Below are 13,656 nucleotides of genomic sequence, written 5' to 3'. Positions count from 1 at the left end.
CATAGTCAGATTTATGTTCTGTTTCTCCTTCCTTTCTAATCATTTTGGTAGTGGATGCTAGATTGAAGGCTTGCTGAGACAGGAAGAAAGAACAGTTGGGAGATTATTACTGCTTGAATTACTGTAGTACATAACGAGGCTTTGAACAAGGCAGTGGCATTAAGGATGAAATGAATGTGCCTGTCATTCTGTCTATTGAACCCTCCCTATTTAACCTTCAAAATTCAGTCAGAATGTCCTCCTTTTCTGGAAGCCTGCCTTGATCTTTGTAGGCAAAACAGTGCTTTATCATCTGGGCTTACCTGTGCACATACTTTCTATTCTCTTATCTTTGGCATTAATGAAACTACTCCAGTAGTCTTTCTGTTGTTTGTATCTGGCATTAGTATATATTTAAATGAGGTATTTATGATAGATGGTAAATCAGTAGTTGAGATCAGGATTCACTCACAGGGGGCATGTTGAGGGGCAGGAATTGGTTTTGGATTTGGTATTGGGGGAGGGAGTGGATTTGCATGTGGGACGCTTGCAGTAACTGTATGAGTGATGCTGGACCCTAGTTATTCTTTAGGTATCAATGTAGATGTTGTCTCCTGTGGGAAGCCTTTTATGACCTTACTGACTCCGTTTGTGTGAGGATCCCTTAAGGTCCCCTGGGATTCTCTGATCACATAGTAGTGTCTGTCTTAAGTGGCCCTTATCAACCTTGTAGGCACTTAGTGCAATAATTTGAATGTTGTAGGCATTTTTGTAAAATGTTTATTAGATTCAGTTAGTATTCCCTCTCTGGCTTTCTTCTAAAGACTAAACAAAATTCGAAGTCTAGTGTCCAGCAATTAAGGTCCTTCCAGTATATATATGTAAAATAATTACATATATATTTTTTTTAATGTTTATTTCTGAGAGAGAGAGAGAGGGAGACACAGAATCCGAAGCAGGCTCCAGGCCCCGAGCTGTCAGCACAGAGCCTGATGCAGGGCTCGAACCCATGAACTGCCTGACCTGAGCTGAAGTCAGCTACTTAACCGACTGAGCCACCCAGGTGCCCCAAGCCCCTTCCAGTTTAAACCTAGCCTTAAACTACTTAGTATAGTAGTTAAAAGCATGGGGTTTAGAACTGGAGATTTGAATTGGAATCCTGCCTCTGCTGCTTAGTAGTTGTGTGATCTTGGACACATTACTTAACTTTTGGAGCTTCAAACTTCATCTATAAAATGCGAGTAAGAGTACTTTATAACGTTGTGAGAATTAAATGAGAACATATGTATAAGGCAGTACAATGACATGGTAAAAGGTCAGTTAAGGTTTGTGAACAGCAGTCGTAGTAATAATCTGTCATCCAGTCAGAGAACTGTTTCCCTTAGTAGTTACAAACCGTATTCAGTTATGAGAAGCCCTGTTGGCATGGGCACATGTTAGGGACTGGGGTGGTGTACTGTCCACAATAGTGGGTTTTATCATAAAAATTTTGCCTCCTATTCTCTATTGTATTCTATAACAAAACATTTGTTTCCATGTAAAAGAAGTACTTTGCAGTGTGTCCTGTTCTGTAGCTTTCAATACCTCATTACAGATCACTACTTGCTGCATTCTTCCTCTTCTTGAGAAGGTGTACATGTACCTCTTGGTTCATCCAGCAAGTTCTGTAGATCATCTCTCAGATCCTTTCCCATTATTTTGATTGTGTTGGTTTCTTGATTAGAATTTCATCTTTCTCTGCATAGCAAAATCTTATTTATACTTGAAGGCCTACCTAGCCAAGTCTTTTGAATGCTCTAGCCCAGTCAGTAAGTGCTTACAAGTGCTTACTATGTTCCAATTTTTAGATCAAGTTAGTGAGCATGCAGAAGGATGTTAAGGAACTTTGTCACCGTGGAAATAGAATTTGTAAATTGACAATTGGGGAATATTCAGATAATTTGAATTGCGTGATGGTGACTTTAAATGAGTTTTACAATTTAAGCAGGAAGAAAGTGATGGCAATCTAAACAGCCTGCAGAAGTTTTTGTGGAAATGCCATCTATTGAAGGATTAATTAAATTTTGAGCCTGAGGGTTAGAAGGGTCTCCCAGGTAGAAGCACCAGCATAGGCAAAGATTATGGCTTTGGGAATCTGGGGGAGTTCTAGGTCTACCCAACCTGATGCATTTGCTGTGATATTGTGTTAAGTTTCATCTTGGAGAATTTGGACTCCTGAGAAAGGTACAAGGAGCTCTTCCAGAGTAGAGAAGTGATGTGATAAAACGGTATGGACCAGATTGAAGGACCAAGGCTGTCAGGAAGCTGTCAGGCTAATTTAGGTGTGAGTTAATAAGGCCCCAGGCTGGGTTGGGGTTGATAATGTTAGGAATGGAGAATATATGAAACCTGAATAGCATCATTAGAAATAAATGGAAAGATTTTATCATGAAGGAGATAAGATCCTTTACGTTTTTCTTTTTCTGTTATTTATTTGGCCCTTCTGCAGACTTTAGCCCCTTCCAGTTTCTGGATTTAAGCTTGAAGGAAATTTTGCTGTTCCTACTGTGGTGAACACCTTAGTTGAGGTCCGTGTTGCACCCTGTCTGGATTATTGCAGTAGCTTCATCGATGGTTTTTGCCTTTTTACTTTCTTTTAATCCATCCTATCCAGCTGGTCTCTAAAGCACAGTTCTGATGTTACTCCCTATTTGAAAAATCTTTAATGACATTCTGCTGCCTTTAAGTCTGAGTAAGGGCTGGTTATTCAAGGTTGTCCATTAATGATCTGGCTTCAGACTGCCTTTCCACTTTTTTCTATACTGTTTCCTCTGTTAAAATATACTTTATATTTCAAGCAAACTGATCATTTCTTTTAACCTCCAGGATGTCCTATGTTTTCCCACAGCCTTGCCTTTTCCCATGCCGTTTCCTTTCACTAGAATGCCACATTTACCATTCTCTTGCCTTCGCCTTTTACATGATGACATTTTAGCTAATTTTCAAGTTTCAGTTGAAATTTTGACAACTTCACAGACACTTCCCTAACCATTTTTCCTCCTCCTATTTCTCACCTTTGTGCAGAGTAATGAGGTAATGGTGGGGAAGAGGTTAGTAGAAGCCACATTATGGGCATACTTTTCTTCCCCATCTGATTTGTGCTTCTGTTTCCAGTGAAAGTGTGGTTTGCTGGCCAGTCAAATGACCAAAGCCCTCCCCTTGGGTTTCTGCATTTTTGCAGGGTGGATGCTGCTGGGTTGGTCTTGTATACCTGGAGTCCTGTCTTGGGAACTTACAAGGAATAAAGGCAAGGTTTTCATTTGTAGGTATAGAGGTCTGACTTGAAATAGTTGAAGTACCGGGATATGTTTTGCTTTCTGGGAAGAATACATCTACGTGTAGATAGTTTGTATCTAGGCAATGGTTTTCTAATGAAAGGTGTGATTTTTTACCCCGTAGGGGACATTTGACGGCTCTGGAGGCATTTTTAGGTGTCATAATTGGTAGAAGGGTGCTACTGGCATCTAGTAGGTGGAGCCAGGGATGCTACTAAATGTCCTACAACACACAGGAGAGTCCCCTTTCCCCACTCATAAGATTTGGCACAAGATATTCATAGTGCTGGGCTTGGGAAACTGCCTGAGAGGTATACTTTTTGCTTTCCCAGTGTACTTGTGTTACATGGAAGTTTTCCCTTGAACCTATGTTGCAATTTAGACTTAAGAGTCATAAGCATAGGAAGAGACCCTGAAAGTCACATGTTTGAATTTTATCCCAACTTGTATCCCTCAGAACAATGTTCTGCAAGATACTAATAGGTATAATAGGGGGAGAAAGTGTTTGGTTTGGTAAAGGCAGGCATTTGAGCATTCAGTCTGATGAAGTGCATTGTGAATTTCCATCAGGAACGTTTTTCCTAAATGTGTTTGTCTGCTGAACCTATCTGACATCTTCCAGTCCCTAGAATGCTTCCTTGGAACTAGGAGAGAAACCATTAATATCTAGTTCAATCTTTTATAGCTCTTTGTGTTTTTTTTGTTTTGGTTTTTTTTTTTTTTTTTTTTTTTGTCTCTAGGTTTACTGCAGAATCTTAATGTCAGTGACAGCAGGTACATTAACTCCATCTGTATTTATTTGTCAAATTGTGATTTATAGATGAACTAAAAATTGGGATACTTTAGGTTTCTTTATTAAGAATGTGCAGTACAACTTTATTATCTATTCCCACTAGTAAATTGGAAGTTGTAATCCCAGCCCAAAACCTACTGCCCAGGTTATTATGAGAATTGATAAGTTAATTGTAGCTTTTAATACTTTGTATTCTTTGGAGAAAGGTTATTTATCATAAGCTGTTCTGTTCTTGTAAAATTGCTTAAGTTTGACAATCTTTCTCTGCTATAAATTATTGAAGAGTGAAGCTTTTGGGATTCAAGTGGGATGGGAATCATTGCTTTTAATCAACATTTTGCTCAGTATGTTAAATTTAAGAACGCTGCCATGACATTTTGCCTTACTCAGATTTTTGGCTCTTTAAGAAGTTGCATTATTTTCTTTTTGCTTCTTTTCCTTTTATTATACAATAATACATGTTTATGCTGGAGACATTATATACACTAGAAAACAAAAGACAAAAGAATCTTACCACCTACTCTTTTAAAACAAAAATGAGGCCATAGTATACGTTTTGGTTTTTTGTAACGCCTTTTTATTTTTTCATTTAACAGTGAAGCAAGCACTTTTTCAAGTCAGGAAATACTGTTTTACATTGGTTATTATTCATGGTTGCATAATATTCCATTGTATGGCTATTCCAGAATTTAAGTGAATTATTGGGCATTTGATTTGTTTTGTTTTTATTGTAAGCATCATCATGAAGTACTAAAAGCAAATCTAAATAAAAAAAAGGAAATCTAAACTTATAGCAAAAATTAAAATTCTAAGCTTTGGTAGTTTGAGGCAGGTACAGCTAATATTGAGTGCTAACTAGATTTGCCAAGTCCATTTTTACATGCACGGGTCTTCAGGTACAGCAATGTTTTAGGAGACTACTTACTTTCTATTTTTCCTGTGCATTAAGAAGTCTTGCTGAAATTCCTTTTATGTTTGCTTTTTGTCTATAGGTTATAATAATAGTGCAAATAATGGGTGTTGTTGTCAGGCACTAGGCTAAGTAAGTAATGGAGAGTATTTTATTTAATCATCAAGCAGTCTTGTGAGGTAGGCTCTGTCATTTGCAGATGGGGAAATTGAGGAACAGCGTAGTTAAATAATTTAAATGAGGGTAGAGCCAGAATGTGAACCCAGACCTCTTCCCCTTACTTAACAAAGTGAGTGCCTTTGGGGGTAATATTGAATCTCAGCATACTTACAAAGTGAGTGCCTTTGGGGTAAGATTGAATCACAGTATAGTATTTCAAAGTTTATAAAAAGGGGGAGGGATGAAGACTTCAATCTTTTTTTTTTTTTTTTTTTTTAAACAGTATTGTTTGGCTATAGAAAGATAATGATTTAGGAGTTAGGAATGGAATTCCTTCTGAAGAGGTTGCTTTTTCCCCTTCTGTCCTTTTCCTCCTCCCTACTTATTTAGATGATTGTTTTAGTAACTACTCTTTGCAGTGCATCCTGTGGGGATATTGAGACCAAGGAGAGCGGGTGTAAACAAAATAAACTCTTGCCTTTGAGATGTACGTGATTAATGTCAAGTTCACAGATGTACTTCGAGGGTCAGAGAAATCTTGAAAGAGATGGGATTCGAGCCAGCAGATTTTTAAGTTGTGAACTTTAAGGAATTGTATAACTCTAAAATAACTTGGAATGTTTGCCGCTTAAGTACCTTCTGTGGTGTGATGTTAATTATGACCTTTTTTATGTGTGCTGGGTGAACCTGGGTTTTCCTGAGTAAGTTTTGTGTAAGCTATGTAACATCTGTGTCCTTGCCTGGATCCCCACAGGGAAGCTGTTTCCTGCCATGGTTGAGACTTAACTGCAGAGCTCTGGGTTAGTAGGCTACAACTCCTCACAACTACTCTTCTCACACGTTGTACCGATCATCTTATACTGATAATGTGCTTTCCTTCATTGCTAGTATCAACTGTGTATTGGTATGAATTCAAAAGAGGAGGAGATGGAATTGATGGGAAAGACCTGAGAGTGATTTTTGTTTATGGGAGAAAATTCTTTGCATGTTATAAAACTAACTCAGTGTATTTTGAACGAATAACTTAAACATTGGTTTGTTTACCAGTTGGTCTATAGCACAACTATTTATGCCATATTAGGAATTACTGCTAAATTTAAAATTTGAAATAGGAAAAGTAGACATAGAACAGTTTGTGTCACATAGAATGCCGTATGCCCGAAAGGTCCATAAGGCTCTGTAAGCCCTAGAAGATCTAGTTATCCATAGGATGTTCATTAAAATACAATCTTAGAACAAGAAACTTTTTGGCAAGTATAAGGAGCAGTAGATATATTTGGTCTTTAAGTGTATTGGTATTTCTCAGTCATTTACTTAAATATTTCAATATTTGTAATTTGAATTGTCATCCTGTAAAGAATCTTAGTGTATTCCTATAGGGCCTAATTTCCTATGTTGGTATTGATCCAGAGATAAAAATGTTCGACCAAATTGGAAGTTGCCCTTCTTTATTTTTTACTGGGGAGAAGGTTGCTTTAGTTCAGTGATCTACAAATTTTTTGGTCTCAAGACCCCTTTTCACTCTTACAAAATGTTGAGAACCACAAAGAGCTTTCTTGCGTTATCAATAGTTGCTGTATTAGAAAGTTTGAGAAGTTTGAAAAATAATTATTTACCAATTCATTTAAAAATGAGAAACCCATTACATATTATGAAAAATAGCTTTTTACCAGAACAGAAGAATTTAGTGAATGGGATTGTTTGTTTTTGCAATTCTTCTAATATCCAGTTTAAGAGGAGACCGTTCTTGTATCTGCTTCTGCATACATTCTATTGTGATAGGATGTTTTGGTTGAAGCAAATCTGAAGCAAATGAAGAAAATCCAGCCTCCCACAGATAGGTAGTTAGAAAATAGAGAAGTATTTTAATAGCTTTTTCAGGTAAGTGTGGGTATTCTTTGACGTTACACCCATACTTGACAAGTAGTTTCATAAAGGTTAGTTGCAATGTAGAACCTAAAACCACGTCTGTGAATTTTACATGTTCTGTTATGTTAAAGTCCATTTGTCTGTCTTGCATTTGCTTTTACGTGCATGGGTTTCTAACATACATTGGTCATTTGGTCATTCGCTGAGTTACACAGATCTTCCTGATGTTGATACATTTCATTATGTGGTATTGAAAACTGAACATTCATTGATATCAGCAGTAATCTGTTTAATCAGAAACAAGCTTTTTAAGTATAGGGGAAGTGTTCAAGCTCATGGTGGTGGATATAAGTTTTCGAAATACTTATTTTTGCTTGAAAACTGAGATTTTATCATTGGCAGCAAACATCAGTGGTTTTTCTTGAAGTGACAGGTTCGCTTTGTTCATTTTTGAGAAAATATCTACTAACTGCTCAAGTCTTAATAAACCATAGTTTGTCAGTTTTGCCAAGTAAAAATAGTGTTCTGTGAAAAAAGCTTCTGGTTCAGCTTGCAACTTCGTTGTATTAGGTGCCTTTTCTCATACTTCTTAAAGCAGCAGAAGTTGTTTTCTGCATATTTTTCCTTTTATCACACAGTATTTAAAAAAATACACTCAAGATTGGAGATTTAATCAGATTCATAATTTCATCAAAGATATTAAGTGGAATGGACTTTTTAAACTGTAAATGAATTGAGAACATAATGACCAATAATTCCTCTGCATTGATTTATGTGAAGGTACCAGCAGTTTTGCTCAGCCTTGTTTTTGTACCCTCTTTGCAAACTTCAATGCAGTGAAAAAAGGGAAATAATGTTTTAGTATTCATATGAAAATAGCTTTGATCTTGTGGCCCCTTGAAATGGTCTTGGAGCGCCTAAGAAGTCTGTAGACCATGCTTTAAGAATAGCTGGCTTAGCCCCTATGTTTATGGTAGCATTATTTGCAATAGCCAAGATATGGAAGCAGCCTGAATGTCCATCAAGTGATGAGTGGATAAAGAAGATGTGGCATGTATATGCACAATGGAATATTATTCAGCCACAAAAAAAGAATGGAATCTTGTCATTTGCAACAACATGGATGGAGCTAGAGAGTATAAATGTTAAGTGAAGGAAGTCCATCAGAGAAAGACAAATAGCATGCGATTTCACTTATCTGTGGAATTGAAGAAACAAGACAAACAGGCAAAGGGAAAAAGAAAAAGAGACAAATCAAGAAACACTCTTAACTGTAAAGAACAAACCGAGGTTACCAGAGGGGAGGTGGGTAAATAGTAAATGGGTGATGGGGATTAAGGAGTTAACCATCATAGTGAGCAGAGTGATGTATGGAATTGTTGAATCACTATATTGTACACCAGAAACTAACACTGTATGGAATTAAAACAAAACCCCCCCAAAAAAACTTAAAAAAATAGTTGGCTTAGTTCTTTACATAAATTTCCTTTTGCTCTTAAACCAGTTAAGTCAAAGGGGATATAGAAGAAGCAGATGACTGAGGTTTTTAGTTTGGGCTACTAAATGAAAGCAACACCATTACCGGAGATAATAAAACAGGGTGAGGAGTTTGTTGGAGGAAGAGAGTGAATTTTGAGTTTCTGGGAGCTTGAGGATCCTAGAGGTAGGAATGTTGATCAGTGAAGCTCAGCAAATGGAGCATTAGGAGGCCGCACTATACTAGTGGTTGTTGCTAAGGAAGCGAGTTGAGAGAGAAGGGCAGAAGGGACTTTGGTGTCAAGGACATCAGGAAAAGAGCATTTCGAGAAGAATGGGGTGGTTAGCACTGCCTAATGCTTCAGAGAAGTTATATAGATTGGGGACAGAGATTTGACCATTGGATTTGATAATGAGATCACTAGTGCCCTTTGCCAGAGCAGTAGGATTAGAAGCCAGATTATGAGAGAGAGAGTGCAGAGGCAGCTATTTATACTATTCTTTTAAGAAATCTTGGGGTAAAGAAAAAGAAACGAATTGGGCAATTAATTTGAGAGGTGAGCTGTACTGAGGACAGTGAAAGAAAAACTTGATGAAACAAACTGGTAATACAGATGCGATACAGTTAAGCCTTTAGCATGAACTATCTTTCAGAGGAGCGAGAAGCTGATAAGCACTGGATTCTCTGGCTAGAGAGATGTGCAGATCTATGACATTTTGCATAGCAACTTTTTGGGGAGTTCCTTACTAATTCTTCTCTGTTTAATTGCTAAGCATTTGATACATTTGCTTTAAATCCACCAATTTCAAGAAGTTGTAAAGTATTATTTTTTTTAACGCAGATGATTTAACTTTAACAATCTGATTCTTTCAGAATGGAACTTCTATTTTGGCTGCTTTCAATCTGTGGTAACAAGGAACAAAAAAAAGAAGGGTGGAATTCTTTCTCTGTGCAGGAATTGTCCTGTCCCTGTCCTTCTTCTGCCCCTATCCCCATATTCGAGTATCCAGAATAGTCTGAGTGTTTTTCTTTCTGGAGGCAGAGTGAATTATAGCCTCAAGTGGTGTTTGTATTAAAAACGTGTGTTGTTTTCTAGTGTGCGTATATTTCTAACTTCCTTTTTTTCTTTCTCTTTTAGTCTGTTCTCTGGGGAGGCGGTAAGGGGCCGTGGAACTGGCCTCGGCACCGGGAGAGGCTGGACTTCCTGTCTCTCTGTGCTGAATGGCTGCGATGGCGCCCGCTCTCACTGACGCAGCAGCTGAAGCACACCATATCCGGTTCAAACTGGCTCCCCCATCCTCCACTTTGTCCCCTGGCAGTGCCGAAAATAACGGCAACGCCAACATCCTTATTGCTGCCAACGGAACCAAAAGAAAAGCCATTGCTGCAGAGGATCCCAGTTTAGACTTCCGAAATAATCCTACCAAGGAAGACTTGGGAAAGCTGCAACCATTGGTGGCATCTTATCTCTGCTCCGATGTAACATCTGTACCCTCAAAGGAGTCGTTGAAATTGCAAGGTGTCTTCAGCAAGCAGACAGTCCTTAAATCTCATCCTCTCTTATCTCAGTCCTATGAACTCCGAGCTGAGCTGTTGGGGAGACAGCCAGTTTTGGAGTTTTCCTTAGAAAATCTCAGAACCATGAATACGAGTGGTCAGACAGCTCTGCCACAAGCACCTGTAAATGGGTTGGCTAAGAAATTGACTAAAAGTTCAACACATTCTGATCATGACAATTCCAGTCCCCTCAATGGGGGAAAACGAGCTCTCACTTCATCTTCTTTTCATGGGGGTGAAGTGGTGGCATCTGAATCTGGGGACTTGAAGGGGGGTATGACCAATTGCACTCTTCCACATAGAAGCCTTGATGTAGAACACACAACTATATTTAGCAATAATAGCACTGCAAACAAATCTTCTGTAAATTCCATGGAACAGCCGGCACTTCAAGGAAGCAGTAGGTTATCACCTGGCACAGACTCCGGTTCTAACTTGGGGGGTGTCAAGTTAGAGGATAAAAAGTCTCCCCTGTCTTCCATTCTTTTCAGTGCTTTAGATTCTGACACAAGGATAACAGCTTTACTGCGGAGGCAGGCCGATATTGAGAGCCGTGCCCGCAGGTTACAGAAGCGCTTACAGGTTGTGCAAGCCAAGCAGGTGGAGAGGCATATACAGCATCAGCTGGGTGGATTTTTAGAGAAGACTTGGAGCAAACTGCCAAACTTGGAATCCTTGAGGCCCCGGAGCCAGTTGATGCTGACTCGAAAGGCTGAAGCTGCATTGAGAAAAGCTGCCAGTGAGACCACCACTTCAGAAGGACTTAGCAATTTCCTGAAAAGCGATTCAATTTCAGAAGAATTGGAGAGATTTACAGCTAGTGGTATAGCTAACTTGAGGTGCAGTGAGCGAGCGTTTGATTCAGACGTCACCGACAGTAGTTCAGGAGGAGAGTCTGATATTGAAGAGGAAGAACTGACCAGAGCTGATCCTGAGCAACGCCATGTACCCCTGTGAGTAAAACCTGTGCATAATGTCATTCTTGAGAAGTGTTGGGACAAGGGAGAAAGAATTAGTGAATTCCCACCATGGGGAGAATAGGATTCTTTGTAGGTAGGTGCCTATGTTCCATTTGTCTTTTTTCTGATTTTTAGGTAGGTGGATGCATATACCTGCTAGTGGAGAAACGAAAGATATTTCTGGCAGAGTGTTATGTTGCTGTAGATCTTGTTTATTAAGAAAAAAACTAGAAGACTCCTATTTGTGAAACTACATACCTCTTTCAGAGTGACTGGTTAGATTTCTTTTGAAATTGTATGTAGGGTATTTTTGTAGGTTTCTATAACTTGACTTCAGATCCTCTTGTTTCTGGTTAAGTGGGGACAGAAGTTCAGCTGATGTAGTTAACTAAGCTGGAATTTGGTTTTATTTTTTTATTGTTTTTTAACATAAACTCCACCCCCCAGCATAGGGCTTGAACTCAGGACCCAGAGATCAGGAGTCACATGCTGTACTGACTGAACCAGCCAGGCACCCCGTAGTTGCTTTTAATTGAACTTTCAGCAGAGAATGTACCCAGTCTTCACTTTTAATACTTGAGATTTCCTTACCTGTTAAAGACTAATAATCAGAAAATGCTTCAGAGTATTTTATTTATGGGTTGCTTCCAAATACAATCTGCTTTCACAACTTGATTTACTTCCTAAAAGAGCCCATCTTGATCACATTTGGATTTTATTTTTCTCTCAGCTAAGTTTAAATACATTGACATATTTGGGATAGGTTCTTACTGGTTTTTTTTAAATCTCTTGTTTTGAGAAAAATTCTACACAGGCTTTGGGTGGCGCTCCAAATTGGCACGGTGAATCCAGAGGTACCTCACTCATGTCCTTCCGTCCTGCATTTGGCTCCTTCCAGATAAGCAAGGGGTATAGCATATCTCCTTAAAGATAAATCAGCCTGCCTTATATCTACTTAAAATAAGTGTTAGACTTACAAGAGAGGGAAGCATGAGATGTTGGAAAAGAGGGGCAGGAGAGTTGACTCCTTCCATTTTCTCTTTGGGCCAGGGATGTTACTAAGGTTGGATTACTAAAGTAGGCTGAAATAGATGGATATGTTGGAATAATTGGGTTTTCCTTGCCTGTGGTATAAAGGTGACCAAGATTTTTGCTGGAGACTGTTGAGATAGCCATGCTTTAAGCATAAGTAAATTTCCTTTTTTCTCGATTTTGTTTATATTATTCACATGGATAACTGTGCTGTATCTGAATATGCAATTTTGGTTTCTGTTTCAGGGGGGAAAGTCTGGATTATTTTGCTGGAATTTCTTCTTTGTAGACCTAGTTCATTACCTTTTGTTAGCTTATTGTACTCAAGTGTCCACTTCTGTATTCAGATCTAAAGTAGATCTATTTCAGTGGCTTGCTACTGCTGTAGCATAGTTATCTTTCCTTAAATGGATTAGTAATTTAAATCAGCTTGCAGATATTTGTGGCATTATCCCACTGACTTTGTTGCATAAGCCACTGCTTTAAAAAATCTTGGTTAACGTTGAATATTTTATGTTTTAAAAGTAATTTCATGAAATAAATACTTTAGTTGAAGCATTTTAAGTTTCATGTACTTTGTGTATTTGAGGGGGAAAAAATCTAGAATCTGTAAGCTTATTGTTTTCAGAATACTTTGTATTGAAAACATTTTTAAGTTTTGGTAATGTGGGAAACCGTTCCATTCAGTGAGATCAGAGTACCCTAAGAGAGAACTTTTCTTCCAGGGAATAATCTACTGATTTGAAAAGACTGTTTAGGCTTAGTCCATTCACCTACTAAATTCTGAGCATTCTTTTTTTTTTTTTTTTTTTTTAATTTTTTTTTTTTCAACGTTTTTTATTTATTTTTGGGACAGAGAGAGACAGAGCATGAACGGGGGAGGGGCAGAGAGAGAGGGAGACACAGAATCGGAAACAGGCTCCAGGCTCCGAGCCATCAGCCCAGAGCCCGACGCGGGGCTCGAACTCATGGACCGCGAGATCGTGACCTGGCTGATGTCGGACGCTTTAACCGACTGCGCCACCCAGGCGCCCCTAAATTCTGAGCATTCTTATCACGTAATGCTTTGTTGATTGGAAGGTTGTGAAGTGTAAGGATAGCTAAGGGATCATTTTAGGAAACTTTGGAATCATTTGAATCCTTTTCAAATTAAGTCAACTAAACAATGCTTTAAAAAGTTGAATTTCCATGTACCAGATCATATTAAAGTAAGGAAAATTGGAGCACTAAAAGTACTATGGAGTAAATAAACTTTTTGCTCTTTATGATATAATTGAATTTAAATTAAAACGACCAATAAAGCATAAGTACTTTAAAGTTCTTGTTGAGCCAGGTCACCAGATTGACTCCTAAGGCTGCTATTTAGCCAGGTGTTGACCTTCTGAGTACTTTACAGCTTTTCAGCAATTGGCCACTGAGAATGGAGGCATTACTTTGATTAAAAAAGAAAAACGGGGATGGGGAAATAGTTGTTTGGACACGGAGAATCCTTTTGTACGAGTGTGTGATTTAATAGTTCTTCCCAGATCTCTTCACCACATTTATAATTTGTAATTCTTGAGTCCTACAGTAAGAAGTTAGTTAACTCTGCAGGAAATTGACCCATC

The 13,656-nt window shown here is 38.4% G+C and overlaps 1 protein-coding gene across 1 annotated transcript in view; it reads left to right on the top strand.

Moving 5' to 3' along the window:
• KANSL1 (KAT8 regulatory NSL complex subunit 1) overlaps window positions 1–13,656 on the top strand; it is a 179,888-nt gene that overhangs the window by 34,342 nt on the left and 131,890 nt on the right. Inside the window, 1 exon segment of the mRNA XM_030296161.2 lies at window positions 9,640–11,011. Coding sequence (XP_030152021.1) covers window positions 9,723–11,011 — 1,289 coding nt within the window. The 5' untranslated portion in view covers window positions 9,640–9,722.

Source organism: Lynx canadensis, chromosome E1, assembly GCF_007474595.2.
Source record: "Lynx canadensis isolate LIC74 chromosome E1, mLynCan4.pri.v2, whole genome shotgun sequence".
Taxonomy (NCBI): Eukaryota; Metazoa; Chordata; class Mammalia; order Carnivora; family Felidae; genus Lynx; species Lynx canadensis.
The sequence above is the reverse complement of the archived record's forward strand: the minus strand, read 5'-3'. Positions and strand labels throughout refer to the sequence as shown.